General features: G+C 37.6%; 1 protein-coding gene across 3 annotated transcripts in view; it reads right to left on the reverse strand.

The window, feature by feature from the left end:
- The window catches only part of NEMP2 (nuclear envelope integral membrane protein 2), a 69,520-nt gene that overhangs the window by 16,371 nt on the left and 32,442 nt on the right, over positions 1–20,707 (reverse strand). Inside the window, exon 1 of one of the 3 annotated variants that reach the window (XM_039844273.1) lies at positions 5,138–5,354. The exons of 1 other annotated variant lie outside the window; for it this stretch is intronic. In XM_039844273.1, coding sequence (XP_039700207.1) covers positions 5,138–5,240 — 103 coding nt within the window. In that variant the 5' untranslated portion in view covers positions 5,241–5,354. Of the gene's footprint in view, positions 1–3,144; positions 3,311–5,137; positions 5,355–20,707 lie in introns of those variants that run through there. One more of the 3 variants, XM_039844272.1, reaches the window with a different exon arrangement.

The raw sequence follows: 20,707 nt of genomic DNA on the forward strand, positions 1-20,707 counted from the left end.
ACAGTACAATATACAGAGAGACAGGTGCTGTATCACAGATGGTAAATGTAGTAAATGCCACATCACTGACCTGCTCAGAACCTTCCAACGACTTACCTCACCCATAATAAAATCCACCATCCCTTCCAAGGACCTGGGTACCTCTGACCTCTCTTCCACTTGCCCTCTGTATGGCTGCTCCAGACACACTAACCCTCCCATTCTCAAGATGTAGAGCCACCGCAGCCTCAATTTTTCCTACTTGCTATTTTCTCGACCTGCAACCTGCTTTCTACAGATCTTAGCAGAGCTTGTTCCTTCCGATAATTTATGTGTTTGCTCAAATGTCACCTTCCCAGGAAGGCCTTCTCTGACCCCACTGTCTACAATGGCACACTCCAACCCCTTTCACCACCTTCTTCTTACTCTGCTTTATGTTTTCTTCATATTACATATGTATTTATTAGTTTAACTCTTGTTTTTCCACGGTTAAGGACACTGCATGTTCACAACAGTAGCTATAGCATTTAAAAATTTATCTTTTGTGTATAGACAAGCCAGTGGAAGCCTAACCAATCTCTGTAAGAGCCTAGACAGTGCCCAGTCAGCTCTGGCCCTCCCCTTGAAGCAACCTGATATAACAGAGCATCCGGTCCAGCCTATGACATCCCACCTACAGAACCCACAGGCTACACCTCCCCTTTACCCTACTCTGTCATCAGTGGACCCTTAACTTGAAGGCTGAGAGCTGTAACCCTTAATATATCCTTGGGACCCTCTTCTTTCTCCTCACCTGACAGAGGAGGGCAGAGAAAAGCAAGAGGTGGCAATAAGCTTGTTTTTGTTACCCATATGTGACGTACCAGTGTATTCTGTGTAAAGGACTCCCAGTTAAAAGAAAAAAATTTGCTCTGAATTTTACCTCAGTCTTCAACCAAATTAAGGAAAGTAGGAATGAAGGTAGATTGCCTTGATTATTGATACCTCTAGAAACACTACTAAAAGCATGTAGGAAACAGTGCCTGCCTTGGAATTCTCAAGAGTGGCCTCTGGCTTTTGCGATGAAGTTGATGTACAATTTATAAAATACATGAGGCATTATAGACAAGGTTTCAACATTTCATGGTGTTCTTGGCTGCCCTCATTGTTACCACCTCTCTCCTGAGGTAAATCCATTTCAATCGACCTACACAAGAATTCCTAAATATCTAAGAAACTAGAAACTCACAGCCACAAGAAGCCATAAGGCTAGCTCCAACTGAGTTCATGTGAACCTGAAGACATAGGCTACTTGGATGAGACATAAGACAGTGACTTGTGACAATCAAGATTGTTATCGTGGTGGGCCTACTGCCTTCCTAGAGAGAACCAGATCTTTTATCTTAGATTGTTTACAAAGGTTATGTCTTTCTTTGGCCTATCCTCTCTTCAGCATCCTTCTTCTAGAGACATTTCATTGTTCAGTTTCTACTTCCTTTATTTCCACCTGAGGGTAGAAAATAGAAAATGTAGCCATCTTGACTGCTTATCTGAACTCTATTACCTGTTCAAGCCCTGACATTGAATGCTATGAATCTGCCTGCCTATTTGCAGGTGTCATTTATCCACGTGGCCTTAGTCTTTTCTGGTTCATTCTTGTAGGACAGAACTTCCAAGTGGTAGATGTAGACAAACGCAAATAAATCACAAAGGTATCAACATAATCCCATTACAGTGCAATCCAGAAAACAAAAGGACATTTCTAGATTCATAAAAATGCAATAATAATCATTCATTCAGTCAGAAGAATTGCTGCCTAGGGAGAACTACTTCTTCCACTTGGGGCTAAAATATGTCTCCACTCTGGATGGTGCCCAATAACCTAGGTATTTACTTCCTCAAATCTGCTTTGGATCAGGGGAAAGATCTGGAAATGTGGGCTATCCCAGCTCTGGCTCATCTCTCAAGCACTTAGGAGTATCTGGGGGACTAACCCTAAATGTTACCCTTGCTATGGCAACCTTAGCAAGGCTGCGTCTCTAAGCCATGAGCATCCCTTCCTTAACTCCCTGCAGTCCCTGGTGGGCTCTCTTGATCATTTCAATAAACCTGACTTTTGGAGAACAGTATATTTCTGGACTGTTGTGCCCCAACTGCTAAGACAAAGCACAGTTATTTACATTACCAAAAGATCTGAGTCAGGGTTACCTTAGCCGAAGTAATCCCTTAGTTCATTTTAAACACCACTCAATTCATAAATATTGAATTAATTTAGGACTACATTTCACATCTAAAAAGGGACAGTTCAATATCACCTGCTTTAACTAATAAATTAAATTTAAAATTACTTTGTAGTTCTTTTGTCATTGATTAGTTTTCCCAAATGTGTGAGGATATATTTAAGTTAGAGTTTAGTCAAACATAAGGTAAAAATATTAAGTCAAAACTTCAGAAACGATCAGATAATACTTAAACCCACTTATAGAACATGCTAAAAATAAAAAGCGCACTCTTCAAATCTTAGCAGATTTAAACAAACTCTAACATAAAAATAATTCAGCAACATTCCTGATAATTTAATCTTACATGGCCCTCTTATGGGAAAAAATATCTACAGGTGAAACTATAACAGAATAATAAAACCATTTATTAAACTGCCACTTTCTCCATTTGTCGTATAATTGCTTTTTAGGACGAGGAATCTCTGGGAGAACAGCGGGGGGCGGGGGGAGCAAAACACCAACAAGCCTTAACTCCTGAAAGTTCAAATGGTAAAAGGGTTTTTCTGGGTATTATTTTGTAAATTCACATTGTCAAAGAAGTTAACATGTAGCATCAAAGTCATGAAGGTAACTTCTCTATTCTACTAACCTTAGTTGTTTTTTTAAACATGACTTGATTTTTATTTCTCCAAGAACATGCATAGAAAATTAATCTGAAATTGACACATACTGTCTACAGCCATACCACCCTGAACACGCCCAATCTCCCCAATCTCGTCTGAAATTGACATATAGTAATGCATATTCAGGTATGATTTTAATTTCAAGTATTGATTTTTCTTTTCCACAGATGAATTTGAAAGCTGTGGTTTCAAATAGCCTATTGCAACAGTTCAAGCCTGGGAATTCAATGCAGTGGCCTGAACTTCATCACAGGACAACACATGGTTTCTAGGAAACTCACCCACTGGTTGCAAACTACGGGTGACTCTTGGCTTGAAATTTCTTCCTCTCAGCAAGACAACTACCTGCCCCTCCTGTGTTTCAACTGCTTCTGATTTTCTTCCAATAGGGTGACAGAAAGCTGGCTTTGGTCTAGATGTTCTCCATTCCATGGCAGGGGGTAGGTGGTGGGTGGGAGGAAGTGGTGTGTGTGTGTGTGTGTGTGTGTGTGTGTGTTCCAGATGGAAATTTAGAACAGGAATAATCCAAGCCTCTCACCTTATATATTGGCCCCGTTTTATGAAAGGAAGTACTAGTTATTTGATCTCAAGTTTCCTCATTAACACTAAGACTTTTACAGCAGCAATGGTTCTAACTTAGACTTAGTGTAAACCAGAGGTTCCAGAACAGTGTCATTGGCACACCACTGGTCCAGGATGCTTCGTAATCCATGTTGTAAAGCCTATCTGGAATGGCAAGCGTTGCTAAAAGGAAACTGCCTTTTTTTTCAGTTGCGAGCTAGAATTTTATCAACCGAGTGAGTATCATGCATGTCTCAGGCAGAACAGAGGCTCTGATAGGCATTTACGTATGCCTTTCATTAAAAAAATAGAGAAGTGAACTGTTAAACACAATCTGGTAACACAAAAACTTGAAAAACACTGGGTTCACTAAGGCAAATAAAATGGTGAGGAAAATACTGGAAACCATCCAGCAATTGAACACCTTCATTTTACCGATGAGAAAACTATGGTTCGTAAAGATTATGTGCTTGGACCATGGTAATTCCACAAGTGAGTGGCTGAATGTAATGACTGGACTAGATCTCAAGTTCTGGCTGTGCCATGCTCAAACCCTCCTTAGACAGATTCGTGGCTCACTTTTTTGTTGTTATATACTGATCACTTTTCTTACTACTAAGCCTTCATTTCCTCATCTGTAAAATGGGTTTATAAATGCTACCTAGCCTTCCCCCATACCCCCCATATGGGACTGTAGATAAATAAGATAAAGCAGTTAAAGCACTTTTAACACTGCCTAACATAGTAAACACTCAACAAATGTTCAATTAAAACTGGTGTATAAGTTGGTGATTCGCCAAGATTCCCGAGTTGGCAGCTGCGGCAAAATCTGATAATTGCCTTCATCTTTAGACAGAGAACCCTGATTTTATTGGAGGGGGTGCGCAGCTAAAAGACCACATTTGGTTGCCTCCCTTGCAATCAGAGGTGGCTGATGAGATGAAGAGAAATTGGTGGGCAGTGATTCTAGGAAATCTTTTTAAAGGATTCTGGTGTGGGGGGTGGAATGAAATGTTAAGCTCATCGCAAATTAGTAGCAGTTCTGGAGTTAGAACTCTCGACTTCCCCTTCTGTGCCAGGATCTCGAGAGCACTGCACAGATAACAGCTGAACAACACTATGATAAGCAGCTACCATTTCTTGTTTCCTATGTTACCTTGATGGTATACATGTTAAACATCACAATATCCGGTGAGGTATTACTATTTGTGTTTTATGTGACCAGTAATGTAAAGCACTCAAGGTCACAAAACTAGTCAGGGCAGGGGAATTTCGGTCAGATTCTAAAGCCAAAGCTCTTAAGTTCTCTAGTCTTGAGGCCAAATATCGCTAAACAGGGGTTTTCAACATCAAAGAATGTACTATACAAAAGCCGTGCGACTTTGGACACATCAAAAACACATCTCTGAGCTGTGGTTGCTGCTTCTGTAAACCAAGGTAACAGGGCCAGACTGAACTTTGCAGTTGCTTCTAGTCTTAAAGAATCATAAAAAGTCCAAGTGCCAGCAGAGACCAGAAGAGCCCAAGCAAACGGGAAGGGAGGTTGGGCCTGCCCCTGGCGCAGGCCGCGCCCGCAGGGCGAGCTTCCCGCGAGGGAGGGAAGAAGCCACCCGCTGTCCTGGCCTCTGCCGCCCCTGGCCGGGGAGCGTCCTCGTGGCGCCGGGGAGCCGGGAAGCTGGGAGCGCGTGCGCGTGCGGCCGGCGCCCCGGTTACCTGACAACGCGGCCGCCTCCTCCCCGCGCCGCGCGCCTGCGGGCCGGATGGCCAAGGGCGGCAGCCAGAGCAGCAGCCACCACGGCCCCGGGGGTGGCCGCATTCCGCCTGGGGATCAGCTCCGCGCAGTCCAGAGCGGCAAGAGCCCTTGGGGGGCCAGATGGGCTGAAAGTAGTAGAAATGGCGCAGGGAATGGAGGGGGAAAGGGGGCTGGGCGGGGAGCCCGCAGGCGGGAAAGGCAGAGGCTCCGCCTCCTCGGGGCGAAGGGGAGTCGGCCGGATGCCTCCGCCCGCGCCCGCGGGGCAGAACTGGCGCGGTATCTCTCCTGGCTCCTCCGGGCCTCTGGGCCTCATCCTCTCTTGGAGGGGCCTTGAGCCAAGTCCCACCAGTCTTCGCGCCAGTGTGGAGGTTGGGGAGTGAGGTGCAGGACGGGGACACTCCTCTGTGAATTTTGCTTAAAACTTGCCTGAATCTTGACTTCAGATGTTTTAGGGCTCAGTTCTCAGAGGGCCTATCAGTGACACCCTGTGAAAGGGAAGGCCCTTCAGCAACTTCCCTTATAAGAAAAAGTTTCTTTATTTTTGCTTTTTTTTTTCTTTTTCCTTTTTGTTTGTAATGAGCAATAACAAATTGGCAATTTGAATGCTGAAATAATATTGACTTGTATGTTTAAGCTTATCAACACCACATTTCCATATAAAGAAGCTAGAGAACAGTTCCCTCACAAATATAATATACCCCTTAAAATTAGCTTGCATTTAAAGAAAAAAAGATAATAGGAAACACTGGTGGTTGCTAGAGGGAATCGGTAGGGGAAAGTGGGTGAAATGAGTGAAGGTTATCAAAAGGTGATAACTACCGGTTATAAGTGAGTTGTAGGGACATGACGTACAGCATGGTGACCAAAGTTAACAATACTGCATGGCATATTTGAAAGTTGCTAAGAGTAGATCTTAAAAGTTCTCAACACACAAAAAAATTGTAACGGAGGTGATGGATATTAAGTAAACTTATTTTGGTGATCATTTCGCAATATATACATATGTCAAATCATTATGTTGTACACCTAAAACTAATACAATATTATGTCAATTATATCTCAAAACTGGAAAAATATCTTAAATGGCCTTAATAGTGATAATTAGTATAGAACTCGGAGCCTTAAATAGTATGCTGTACTTTTTTTTCTTTTTTAAAGAACAGACCCTTCTCAGGCCCTGGAAACCCATGAATTGATTCAGCTTTAAATACTAAACATTTACTAGAATAAAAGGTCATGTCCTCTTTTCTAATTCTGGTCTTCTGCTAAGGTATCTCAGAGAACCTATTTGTGACAGTAATCATCCTCTAAATATATCTCAGTTTCATTTTCTCTAAAAGTCTGAGTAGGGCTCACTAGACTTACCCTGGCTTCAGAGTAAGAGTTAACCAACTTCCCTCAAACCCCTGGCACCATGTGTACACCCATGTGGCTTTTAGAAAGTTCAGAAATCCTCTTGTTAGGGACTCTTTTGGGGGATGATTTTTACAATTATCTGATACTGCAGACTGTCTCCAGAGAAATGACAGAGCCCTGGATCCAAGTGTGAAGTATGCACTTTCCTTTTGCACAATGGTTTTTATTTTTTCCCTAACCACATTCATTTTGATTTAGTTTAATTTAGTTTAATTTTGGTGGTACTATGGAAAGTGGCTAAAAGAAACAAGTGTTTTTATACGAATATGTTTTCCTGCAGCTGTATCTGGTAGAGAAATAAAGAACAGGCAGCAGTGTATTAAGTTAATATTTAAAGGACTATTCATGGAGCATCTCCTTAATAAATATCTGTATAGAAGCTAAATTGAAACACCACATTCTTCTCCATGAGATAGCAATAAATATCTTTTGAGATAACGAGACTATTAGAAAGTGACAACTCTGTCATTGTGGGACAATCAAGAAACCCCTCCTAACTTCCCTAAATGTTTCTCTCATATGAAAACCTTAAACCACCAGAAAATACTACTACAAACATTGCTTCTGGGAGAGAGATAGAAGCACAAACCCTCTACCTCTGGAGAAGCCTCAGGAAACACTGGGGCTCAGTGTCCTGAACGGATCCCAAATAAAGGCTGGGTATTGTTTCCTCTCTACTCTCTCTCTTTTGACACAGCAAACACAAGACAGAATTTGGCAGCAGTGGGTCAGAGGGGCAGAAATGCTGAGAAAGCCTCAGGTACACAGAACATGTCTAAGACTAGGGCTGAACCAGGAGTATGCTCCCTTGTCCCACTGCGAGCCAAGTATCAGTAACAAGCAACACTAGTTTTTGCTGAGGAGGAGAAAGGGTGTGGGGAGAGATCCCTTCTATAACACAACCATACAAAAACTGCTGAAAGCTGAGAGACATGGAGAAAAGCTCTCCAGCACTCCAGGCCCCACATTAAGCAGAAGGTAATAGAAGAATTCGAATCTTGTGGTACACCGAAGGTAATGATAACAACAATAAAACCCATACTCAGCTTAACTCCTGACTAGATTGATTCAATAACCCACATTATTGACCTGACAGAAGAGGCATGCCCATTTATGGGTATAAATACTATTTACCTCAGTCCTTACTGTCCTTCTACACATGATATCTATTATTCAATGAAAAATTATGACACCCAGAAAAGCAGGAGGAAAAAATGCATTATCAAGAGCCAAAGCAATCAATAGACTCAGATTCAGAAATGACCCAAATGTTGGGCTATGATTAATATGTTAAAGGATCTAGTGGAAAAAGTGGACAATATGTGTGAACATATAGGGAATTTCCACAGAGAGATGAAAATTATTAGAAATGTGAAATGGAAATGCTAGAAATTAAAAATACATTACTAGATATGAAGAACTGCTTCAATGTGCTTATCAGAACACTGGGCACAGCTGAGGAAAGAAACAGTAAACTTGAGAGGTAAATAAAAATCATTTAAATTTAAACACTTAAGGCAAGAAAAGAATTTTTAAAAAATCAAAGGCAGGCAAGAGCTGTGAGACAATATCAAGTGGTTTCACAAATATAATGGGAGTCCCAGAAGGAGGGAAGAGGAAGGATGACATAGGAAAATATTTTAAGATATAAAGCTGCGAATTTTCCAAAATTAATGACAATACAATATGAACAGAAAATCTCAAAGGCAGTCAAAGAAAATGACACATTACAGAGGGGTACATCAGGCTTCTTGACAGAAACTATGTAAACCAGAAGATAATGGAATGATATCTTTGAAGTAGTGAAAGAAAGAATACTGTCAATCCAGAATTCTATATCCAACTATATCTCTCAAAAATAAAGGCAAATGAAGTTGCTTTTTTTTAAAAAAAAAAAAAATCATTTCTAGCAGACTTTCACTAAAGAAATGTTAAAAGACATTCTTCAGGCAGTAAGAATATGACAGCAGATGGAAATTTGAACCTACACAAAGAAAAACAGGAAGATAGAATCTCAGGAGTGTGGTCAGATTCAGGAAGACTGGTAGGTCCTTTGACATCATCATGGAACATTGCTTCCTTCTCATGAAAAACAGATGGGATTATCAAATTGTGATTATTGCAGTTTATTGTTCTTAAATTACACCAACATTTGTGTACCTCTTTCTAGGACATAAACTATACTAATTAAATAAACCAAAACAAAACAAAACCCCATATAAACAAGATACCTGCAGAATTTTGTTGAAAGCCTAAGGTATTATGCAGACATGCTTTCTATCTCTACACTAGAAAACAGAGAAAAAGTTTGCCCAACAATGAGGTGAGAAAGTTGTAGTTAAAACTGCTCAGTCGATGTTAGATTATTGTAAGTGGATATTAATACCAGCTCATAAATTTCTACACCAAAAAAGGTGATTGAAAAGGACAAAATTCATTGCCTCTTTGAAGCAGTTGCCCAACTGTGCCTATGGATGTTAGCTGTGGATTTCTGATAAACACTCCATGTTCATCTCTAAGACAGAATGAAGCCTTGAAGCTTGGGGAATCTGGATCATGTCATAGATAGTGAAGAAGTTAGCACTCTTGCCAGAATGCTAACAGTGTGGGTAATAAGTAAATGTTTAGCATTGTAAATGCAGATTCCCAGGACATACCCTCCAGAGATTGATTCAGTCCCTCTGGGGTAGAGCCCAAAATATGCCTTCTTAATATGTACCCCAAGTGATTCAAAAGCGTTAGGAGTAAACTTTGAGTTTTACAAGTTTCATGCTTGGCAGTAAGTAGCATTTTGGGCAAGTTTGTAATCACAGATAAAATATTGCGTGTGCATTTTATGTAATTCATATTGCCACAATATGACATATTTATTGAAAATAAAACCAATGTATAATAAAGAGTTTCCTTTATATTATTTTGGTGACCTGAGTTCTTTAATTCCATTTGACCATTTCCACGTAGTATGAAAAAGATTACAATTCAATTTTCAGCCTCTGCATATTTATTTCTAGAGTTCTTGCTCTTCATAACTAATTAATTTTCTGAAATTGTCACAGGGTTATAATCAGTCATTATGAATCAGAAGTAAAATTTAGCTCATGTCAGAAATTATTTAAGAGCTTTCACTTGGTTTCTAGGTAGGTAGAACATTTAATTAAATGAGGTAGAAGAAAATAGGCAAAGTTCTACTACTTTGGGTTCTTTCAAGAAGAAAGATTTAGTCTATTACAGCAATGACACCTGCCAATGCCATATGTCATCAGAAGCTATATGTCATCATTTCTTCCTTAAAAAAATTCCCACTTTTAAAATATTACATATCAAGAGATTAAAAAAAAAAAAAAAGGCTGTTCAAGACTTCTCCATAAAGGAAAAGAATAAAAATAGAAGTTGACTCATTGAATCATGTTTTTCTTAACATATTTCATGTAGGAAATACTTTGAAATTGACTTGCCATATACTAGTTCAGTCATTTTAATAATAATTAATGTCAAAACTAAAAGATAGCTTCTTAGTATGAATAAATGATATTTGGAGGGATTCAAATAAATATAATTTATTAAAAAATAGATAACATGTTCTCTAAACTAAATTCCTAAAGCCTTTGGTAAAAAAAAATAATTGGTCAAATTCAATTCAAATCATTCAATTCTAATTGATAGTGGAATTCTTTAAAGCAGTGGTTCTCAAATTTTGGTGTGGATAAGAATCTCCAAAGATTCTTATTCAGTATGTCCAGTATATAGCCTGAGAATCTACATTTATGAGGTAACTCGTTTTTTACGTCATACTTAATGGTGGGAAAAAATATTCAAAAGTGATTGATGATTAGTTGATGATGGCTAAAAAATAGTATCTATGGGAAAAGACTGATGTACTTGGTTAATCTGAAGAAAAAGTCGAAGAATTATAGCTTTATAAGTTAATTTAAGGAACTAAGATACAGAAAACCAGTCACCAGTTAATTGTTATATTATCAAAGAAAAGAGTGAAAAAGAAATAGGTTTAAATCAGTGGTCCTCAACCTTTTTGGCATCAAGGACCAGTGCTCCTATGAGAATATAATGCCTGATCATCTGAGGCGGAGCTGAGGCAGTGATGCTAGTGCTGGGGAGCAGTTGCAAACACAGATGAAACTTCGGTCTCTGGTCGGCTGCCCACTTTCTGCTGTGCAGCCTGGTTCCTAACAGGCCACGGACGTTTACCAGTTCGAGGTCAGAGGCCTGGGGACCCCTTTTTCAAATTGCAGTGAGTCATTTTAGGATTGTACTGTAAATATGTTTTCCTAGCATTGGGACACTAGTTTAACTCTTACCTGGACACCATCCAATCCCACCATTCCACTTGATTCCTAAAGAACGTGTGCCAAAATTTTCTTTGCTGCCAACACACCCTTAGGAAACATTTTTCTTAATTGGTTATTCTCTACAATCTAGGTCCCCCTGCCCCCACTGAAGTAATTTCTATTAATACAATTTATAGTAAGATAATTATATTTGAAAGTCTTTTTTTCTTTCAGGGAATGCTATAGACTGCAGATATTCGTTTTGTTTAAGTTTTTTAACTGATTTTATTAATCGTTTATTGACAAAGAAAAAGATCTATGTATGATTCGGGAGCCCTTTAATTTAGTTAAAACAGGGATTTTTCTCTTCTCACTTTCAGTTCCTGATCACGTACTTCAGAATGTTCCCAGCGGTCACAGTCCATCCAGAAAATTCTTCAATCTATTTTCTTTCATGTGTTTCTGGAAAGAACTCAAATATTTTTTTAAAAGGGCATGTGGGGGCTGGGAAATGGAGATAAATATAACAGTCCCATATTTTGTTCTTCTGCTTATATGGCTTGTATGTTCTCTCTCTCTCTCTCTCTCTCTCATACACACACACATACACACACACATATCTCAGTAGCTTCTATTTCCAATATTACTGTCTATTTGTACTCTATATCTGGCTAGATCTAAGTGTATTTTAGAGTTGTTACACAGATTTTTGACTCCCTTATTTTTCCAGGATGTTATTGTTGATCATGAGAGTAAGAAAAAAAAGCGTAAGCAACTGTTGGGAAGAAATTAATAATGATTTATAATAAAATAATCGTTTATTTTATGAAGAAAATTGACACGAGAGTCTACCTGTTCTTAACTGTTTCTATAATAAAATCATAATTTTTATTTAGTCATGTTTCGATGGCAATTATGGAAAGCAGAAAGTATAAATAATTCAACTAACATACTTCTAATTTTTGCTAATGTTATTAATCATATTTTGCCTCTAAAGTCTATCTGCCTGAAATTAGATATGTTTTCGCTTGCATTAAGCAAAGTCTGTAAAACTAGGTGAAAAAGAATAAGTATTATTTAATACATTTCAGTAACTTTTCCCCCACCCAATTGCATTTGTTTGCTGTGATTGACAGTGTCAAGAAGTCTACCTGTATTATCTGTGTGTATTAGTTAGGATATTTCCAACTAATGAGTAACAGAATTTCCAACTAAAAGTGTTTTAAACTGTGAAGACATTCATTAAGTCACATGAAAGTAAGTCCCAGGGCAGGCTGATTCAGCAGCTTAAGCATGCTATCAAGGTCTGAGACTGTTTTCAGCTTTCTACTCCACCATTCTCAGCTCGTTGAACTTTTGTCTTTAAGCTTTTCTCTTCCTTATTGAAAAAAGCTTCCATTGCTGTTGATATTGTGTCCTCACACAACTGTGACCAAAGGTAGGGGGCACTAACTCCCCTTCCATCTCTTGAATAGGGAAGTAAAGCCTTTCTTAGGAGCTCTCACCTTCACTCTCTCAGCACTGACTCCCTTGCTGGTCCCATTAACAAGTGAATAGCTGAGGCCCTTGCTAAATGCGGTGGAGTGGGTGCCTGGAATTTTCAGCCTCCACAGTGGGAGGCAGTTTCATGGAAGACAAAAAGTAGAATGGCAATAGACAGGGAAAAAAATCACTATGGTGATATTTTTTGACAGCTCCCAAAGCTTTTGTAGGTATCTGAAAATGGTAATCTGAAATTTTATGTGGACTTGATAAATGAGTTTTATTTATTATTCTACACTTTGATAAATGTGTTTTCTTTTTTGAAATTTACACACTGACTCAAAATGGGAGTTGCTTCTATACCAAGTATGTATTTTTCCTTCTATTGATCTTTAATAGATTTACATAACATCTTTATTCTAACGCAATCAATTTCCTAAATAGCAAGTATTTTCTTTTCTAATAATGACAGAGAAGAAGAAGACAAAGGAGTATGGGTTGTAATAGGGAAAGTGAGGAGAGAATAATAGGAATTGCAGGGGAATAAAAGGAGGAGTGGAGGAGAATGAGCAGTTACTCATCTAGACGGTCTAATGTGAGAGTTCAGTTAACTAGGTCACTTGCCACTTGGAATGATGGACAGGAGAAGTCATTAAGACGCTGGAGCAAACAGAAGGAAATAGGAAAGAAGTCGATTTCTTTTTTCAGACAGGCATTCGGCAGGTTAGAATTTGTCTGTACTAACCATGTTGCAGGTGTGTCCCTGAAAATGCATGTTTATATAGGATGGCACTCCTTTTTTTTCCCCACTTGAAGATCATTTGCCTAACAATGATGTTTAAAATAATCCATCTGAATATTTAAGGTTCTTAATTTCTCTCGGCAATAATTAAAGCAAGGTTAGAATATAGTCAAGGAAATTTTTAGGCTCTGATTTTCAAAGGGCCAGAACTTCCCAGCGATTGGGGCTTTATAAAAATTTATTCCTCTATGTAAAATTTAAGCCCACTTTATAAGAGAAAAGCTCACCTAAACCCAGTAATATTTCTTGGATTTATTTTAGGATTAAGAAGTTACTATTCCTGCCTTCCATTTCACCAGGTTCTTTATTGCCTCTTCTAGTTTTCCCTCTTTCTACTAGGTCTAATAACCACTGAAAATATATGTTCTTTTTAATACTTTATCAATCTTGAATAATACACGTGAGAGAATCTTGTTGAAATTCTCTGTTATAACAGCTATTCTTTATGTTAAATAGGTTTTTGTTACTTTTAATCATATCTATTATAAAATAAAAGATTTAGAAAATAATACAAAATAAATGTATACCTTAAAGAGTTATTATAAGGCAAACATTCTTATAGCCAACACCCAAATCAAGAAATGGAATTTTCCAGCTATTCCAGAAGCCCTCCCAATATCAAACCATCTCGTCTTAACCCTCAAATTACCCACTATCCTGATTTTCATAATAATCATTTCCATGTGTTTCTTTATGGTTATATGACCCAAGTGCACATCCATAGACACTACATTTTTGCCTATTAAAATGTGTTTTAGATATATCTTTTAAATCTCTCTCATCCTATAAGATCACTCTTTCACTGTTTCTCTTCCTTATGATTTATCTTTTAAAGAACCCAAGCTGTTTGACCTATAGTTTCCTACAGCCTGGAGTTTGCTGTTTTCATACTCATTGTGCACTGTGGCATGTTCCTCTGTCCTCAGTATTTCCTACAAACTAGCAGCCGAATTCAGAGACTTCACTGGACTCGGGTTTTATCCCTTTGGGCAAGACTGTAGGTTGCATTGTGTTCTTTCATCAGGAGGCATATAATGTCTGGTTGATTCTCTTTTTGTGGCATTGCTAACTGTTGATATCTAGATCCATGAATTTATTGGAGGTTATAAAATGGTGATATTCAAATTCCACTATGTCTTTTTCACTTATTAGTGGGGATACTTTTATAAGGAGACACATCTCTTCGTCTACTACTTGGTTACCCAGTGGTACAGTTCATATACAAAAGATATGATGAATGTTTAGTTCTTTCCTTCTGTTTTAGTTTTAAAGAGAATAAATTGTTTCCTTAGCCTCCTCTGAAGGTGATTGATTCTTTTTTTTAAAAAATATTACCATTAACTCATGATTTCAACATAGTTGATAAAGTTTCAATCAATAGCAATTATTATTTCTTTTTTTTTTCGAAGTTCAAATTGTCCTGTATTTGGCCAGAAGGATACTTTTCAGGTTGCTTACTAAGCCCTTTTGAAACACCTTCGTAATTTTTGATAACTTCCTTGATATTTGATATCAGATTTTCAGGTTCATCTTGTACATGTTCTACCCAAGAAATGAAAATGTTCACATTTCCAAAGTCCTGATTTCTTTTATAATTTCAAGACTATGATCTGAGTATTAACACTTATTGCTACTAAGCTGATGTTTGTTTCTGGGCCTGTTCAGTGGCAGAGCTAGGAAATCTACCTATCTATTGATAAGTATACCTATAGATATAATTTTACAGATAAAATACATAATGATTATACTGATATTTCCAATTAAAATTCAGCACTATGGGTTTTTTTTTACTTAGTCTTTTTTATACTTTTACTGCATCTGTATCTCTTTTCTTCCATAACAAGATTTCTGGTTCTCAAAGATACACTAGATGATGAAATTAGAATATCTCATAATTAGTCATTTACATTATTCCACATTATATACACAAGCTCAGAATAACAATGTACATATTACTACCACCAATATAATTACAAAGAACAGTGTAAAATATTTTTTCATATGCTCTCCCCACTCTGACCTTGTTTTTTATAGTTGTCCTATATTGATATTATTTGAGAATATAGTCTTTCTTTATATATCATATTATCTTTTAACTCTTATTTAATATTCAGATAACTCTGTTTTAATGTATATCACCAGTTCCTATATTAATACCTCTTTAGTCATTTTGATTGTCTAAAAATTACTTTTTACTAAATTCTTCAGGAACTGCTAATGAAAACAATATTTTCTGAGTTCTTGCATATTGATAACTGTTGTTCATGCCTTTTAAAGTTGAAAGTCAGTTCTGCAGTATGCAAAATCCTTGGTTCACATTTTATTCCTTGTGTCTGATAAATATGTTAGTCCATAAAATATAGCTATCAAAAAAACTCGATGATAATTTTCTTACTCTATAAGTCACTTGCTGGTTTTGACTGGGTATCCAATGGAATATTTTCTTTTTCCTTAAAGTTCTTTCATTTAACTAGAAATATGTCTTAGTGTTGATTATTCTGGGTCAATATTCTCAGCTACATAGTGTGCTTTTTCAATATATAATTTTATATTATTTTTTATTTATAAAAAATTATCTTTTAATTATAGTTGGGTTTTTTTGTTTTTTGTTTTTTTTTTAATTTGTTCTGTCCTCTTGTCAAGCATTTCTTCTTTAAGCATTCTGGTTATTTGCAGTTGAATCTTCTTCATCCATCTTTGATACTTTTCACTACTCCTCTAGTTTTTAAAAATGTTTTTCTTTATTTTTATTTAAAAATTTTTCATTTTTATCTTTTATTTCTTTTATGAAATAATCTGTTTTATTATTATTTCTGTTTGTTCCTATGTTCCTTCTAGTGTAGTGTCATTTATTAAATGACTTGTTAAAAATTTCTAATTGTCTCCTGAGTTCTGCTCCTTTGGTGGCAGTTTTTAAATTTTATGAGTTTTTAAAATTTTTATTAATGTTTTCATTTCATATATTTTTAAAAATGTATTTTAACTTCTTTTGAGACAGAAGTTATAGTTTTGATATGTTCTGTGAGATGTTTATTTGGTATAAGGATATTATTCTGCTCATTATTTTTCTTAGAAATAACTTCGCAAGAGATTTGGCTTCGATACTTTTATGTTTCTCATTTTGATGTGCAAATTATTATCCAGAACTTTTAGTAAGAGATGTGATTTTGAGTAGCTTTTTTAACTTCACAAACTCTCTCTTGTGTTGTTTCCGTGTAGTGTTAAGAGGGGTCAGCCTGCTTTGTGAGGTTTCCTGGTTCCCTTCCCCCACTTTTATCTGGGCCTCCTCTATCTGTAGTTCTGTTTTCTCTGTCCAGCTCAATTTTGATTCCAATCTCATTGTTTCTCTTTAGTGGGACACTCTGTCCTGGAAGGGAGCTCCAGCAGGTCAGTCCTAGAGGGAGTTCATAGGCCTAGACTGCTTAGGCACCCTCAGTCTTTGTGACAGACCCCTGCACTCACCATCTACTGGATTGGGCAAAACCTACCCACATGCTTTCTAGTAAATAGTCATTGTCATTTTGGGCATCTTCCCTTCTCAGGTCTGTCAAAGTCCATCAAGCTTCGCTGCTTCTCTCTGCTTTTCCTGTTCAGATGCTGATAGAATTCAGGTCTTCCGGCTAGGTTGTAGGTGGTTTGTCCTCACTCTCATGTATTTTGAAGTTCGTGTGGATGCCTTGTAACTTAGTGTCCGTATAAATGTTGTCCACCAGTTTTTTATTTTGCTACGTTGTGTGTTTTTATGTTGAGATTTGGATTCAAAGTTACACTGTTGCATAGTCATCTTCCCAGAAGCCACCACATAGATTTAAAATGTTCTCTTCTTTAAGTAGAATCCACAGTTTCACAAGAGTTGGGCATGGAAAACTGCTAATAACTTCCTAAACTTTGATAATTTTGCTATAACTTCAATAGGGTTTAGGGAATATATTCTCAGTGTAAATTCTAAATCTCTCTAAGAGCTTTAGAGCAGTGTATTTTCAATCTACTTTTGGTACAATTAAAGAGAAAAATGACTGTATTCTCTTACCAGTTAAAGAAATTAGGTGTTCTAGGTATTAATGGAAACCAACTTTATATAAAACTGTGGTACAAAGTAGATTATAAGCTAAATATTATAAAAAGAATAATCTTGTAATAGAAGATGTGTGTTTACACAGTGTTTTCACATATGTTATCTCATTTCATCCTTGAAATGACCCTCTTAGGGAAATACTATTATTATGAGTACCATTCTTCAGAAGAAATTAAGCTTAGAGAACTTAAATGACTTGATATAAGATTTTAGCATGGAGGACTCTTACTGCCTCTTTGTGTAAAGGGTTTACTCTTTCATCAAGGGCTAATTTTTGGAGAGATTCCTGCACAGCACGTGGGAGGAAGTAGAACCTGCCTAGCCAGCTCTATCAGTCTCATGTTTCCTGAGAACTAATGGGGAGACAGGTGCTGAAGGCAGATAGATGTCTCTCACCGTTTGGTTAAGAGACTTGCCTAGCTCCTTAGAGCCTGTGAGTGACAGAGTGACATTTGAACCTAGGTTTTCAGGCTCTAGAATCTGTGGTTTGCTTTTTTATGTGAGCTAAGTCATCTTCAGGAGTGAGTTTTGTGTGACCTATAGCTCAGCAGTGAGTTCTGTGTGACCTACAGCTCCATGTGGCATTGCTATACCTGCAGTTTTCTGGACATGAGTGGTTTGGATTCAGGGTAGACATGAAAGGAGAGTGTCAGAGCATTTCCCTGACATTAGCGCTTGTGGCAATGCTATTCAAATGTTTACTCTGAGCAGGAGAGACGGTAATCTTGACCCAAATCTCTAGGGAGTCTTTTATTATGTTCTAATATTTTACCTTAAAAAAAAATCATGTAAGTTTTAAAATCTACTTTGCAATATATCTGCTATCTGAATACAAAAGGAGTATTTTCCATACTTGCCAGCAAGTAAAATTGTTTTATAGAGAGATCTAGACGCTCTACAGTGGCTTTTAGTACCTCCTGGCATGTTACCATGTGCTCCTAAAGTGCTCCCCAGTGTGAAAGCATGAGAGGAAGAGAAAAGAATAGGCTGTGGCTCCATCATGGGAGTTTGAAGGCTTTGCTAAATATTCTGTAGACACTGAGGAACCAATGAAGCATTTCAAGAAAGAAAGTGACCTGATCAGTTCTGTGTTTTAGAGTAACAGCTTTGAACCTCTTTAATTATCATCTATAGTAAGAAATACATTTTACATGGCAATTATACACAGATTATACATATATAATATATGCATATGATAGATATATATAATATATGCACACATATATGAGAGAGTGTGTGTGTGTGTGTGTGTGTGTGTGTGTGTGTGTGTGTGTGTTGGGGCCAATGAGTCAACTCTGACTCCTGGAGACCCTACGAATGAGTGATGTCCACAGTGTCTTGTCCTCAGCAGCCCTGCTCAGCTCCTGTAGGCTCACACTTATAGCTTCTTTTATGGAGTCAATCCATCTCACATTTGGTCTTCCTCTTTACCTGCGGACTTCTATTTTCCCAGCATTATTGTTTTTTTTCCCAAAGAACTCTGCCTTCTCATGATGTGCCTGAAGTAGGACAGCTTCAGCTTTATCATTTTTGCCAACAGCAATGTTTCAGGCTTCATTTGCTCTAGGACCTGCTTGTTTGTCTTTCTGGCAGTCCAGGGTATCCATAGAGCTCTCTTCCAACATCATATTTCAAATGAAATCAATGTTTTTCTTACCAGCCTCCTTCCCTGTCCAACTTTCACATCCATACATACAAATTGGGAATATGAGGGTGTGGATGATCCTGGCCTTGGTCTCTAATGAAATATCTTTGTTCCTGGTGATCTTTCCTAATTCTTTCATTGCTGCCCTTTTGAGTCTCAGCCTTCTCTTGACTGCAGTCTAAATTTGAATTGATGACTGAACTAAGGTAAGCAAAAAATTTTTTTAAATGATTTCAGTGTCTTGTGTGTTAAAGTTGTGTATTTCTTCTTCCGTCATGATTTTTCTCTTCCTGATGTTCAAATGCAGTTCTGCTTTGGCACTTCCTTTTTTCATTTTCATCAGAAGTCATGTTAAATCACTGCTACTTTCTGTGTATGTATATATATGTATGTTATATATGTGTGTATATACATACATACATACCTTTATATACCTTTATATACCTATATATATATATATAAAATGAACATTTGATAAAACTTTACTTACCCTATATCTTCTATTCTAGTCTATTTCATCTAAAAAAAAGTTAATGCAATCCACTAAATTGGTTACACAACCCCTAATAGATTGTACCTATTTTTTTTTTTAATTATTTTGGTGGTATGGTGGAAGAGAGATAGCAAGATCATTTAAAGTGCAGATAAGTTAGAATAATTAGGATATAAAGCAAGGCAGTGGCAGTGAGGATGGAGCTTGAATCCATAGGAATTGGTTACCAATTGCCCATAAAAGCAATTTTGGATTCTGGCTTGTGTGAATGTCCATTCTATTTACTAAGAATAGAAAAACAAAAAAATAAAAGTTTAGAAAGAAAAATAATGAATTTTTGTATGGAAGTGATTTAGAAGTACATGCAAGACATGTTAATAGGTACATGGGTAGGAGAGTTGGAGCACAGGAAGTTGTGGGCAGGAGGGAAAGATCTGGGGCTTTTGGGTAAATGGATCCTAGTTGAAGACAAGGGAATGTGGATATGATTGCCAGGGTGAGTGGAGAGAGTTAAATGAGAAGAAGGCCAAGGACAGAAGCCTGAAGAGCACCTTCATTTAAAAGAAGTGCAGAAAAAGAAGAGCCTGCAACAGAAACTAAAAAGCAAACCAAGAGAGTAGAGTGTCACATAGCCAAGGGAAGAGAATTTTCAAGGAGAGAGCAGTTGGTAGTGTCCAATGCCAGAGGAAGTTCTACTAAGATAAGATTTAGCAATTAGGAGGATACTATATCTTGAGAAATTGCAACAAAAATGGGGTGGTGTTTTAGGCAAGTGGTTATTGGGGAAGGGTCATAAAAAATGGCAGATATGTCCTGGGAGGTGGGTGGAGAGGGGAACCCTGATCCCTGACAGAGGGTCCAGGAGTAGATGAGGTTTGGCTGCTCCATGGAGGTAGCTGGTACCTGGGATAGCCATCAGTGAGTTGCAAAATTGCCTTTGTTCTCAGCTTCAGGGGCAAGTTACCAGTTTCTGAAAAGGAGGATGGTGAGAATGAGGCAGGAGCTCAATCCTAAAGGGATGGCAGTTCTAGCCAGGTCTCCAAAACTGCAACTGAGGCACATGGATTAAGGCAGCTACCAACTTTGGTGTACATTGTATGGGCTAGACTCAGGACATAGGGCAGAAGGCTACTTGAAAGTACTGATTCCTAAGTTCAGGGCAAAATGAGAAGTCAGGTGACTTAACTGCTGAGTCCAAGAGTATTCAGACAGGAACTGCTTCCATTTCTTCAGCCTGGAAGGAGTACTGAATTAAGGTATGAGCCCACAGATAGGAGTCAAGCCATTTCTGACACTGCGATAGAAATGCTTCAGAGATTGAGAGCAGTAGG

Source organism: Pteropus medius, unplaced genomic scaffold (genome assembly GCF_902729225.1).
Source record: "Pteropus medius unplaced genomic scaffold, Ma_sr-lr_union100, whole genome shotgun sequence".
Lineage (NCBI taxonomy): Eukaryota > Metazoa > Chordata > Mammalia > Chiroptera > Pteropodidae > Pteropus > Pteropus medius.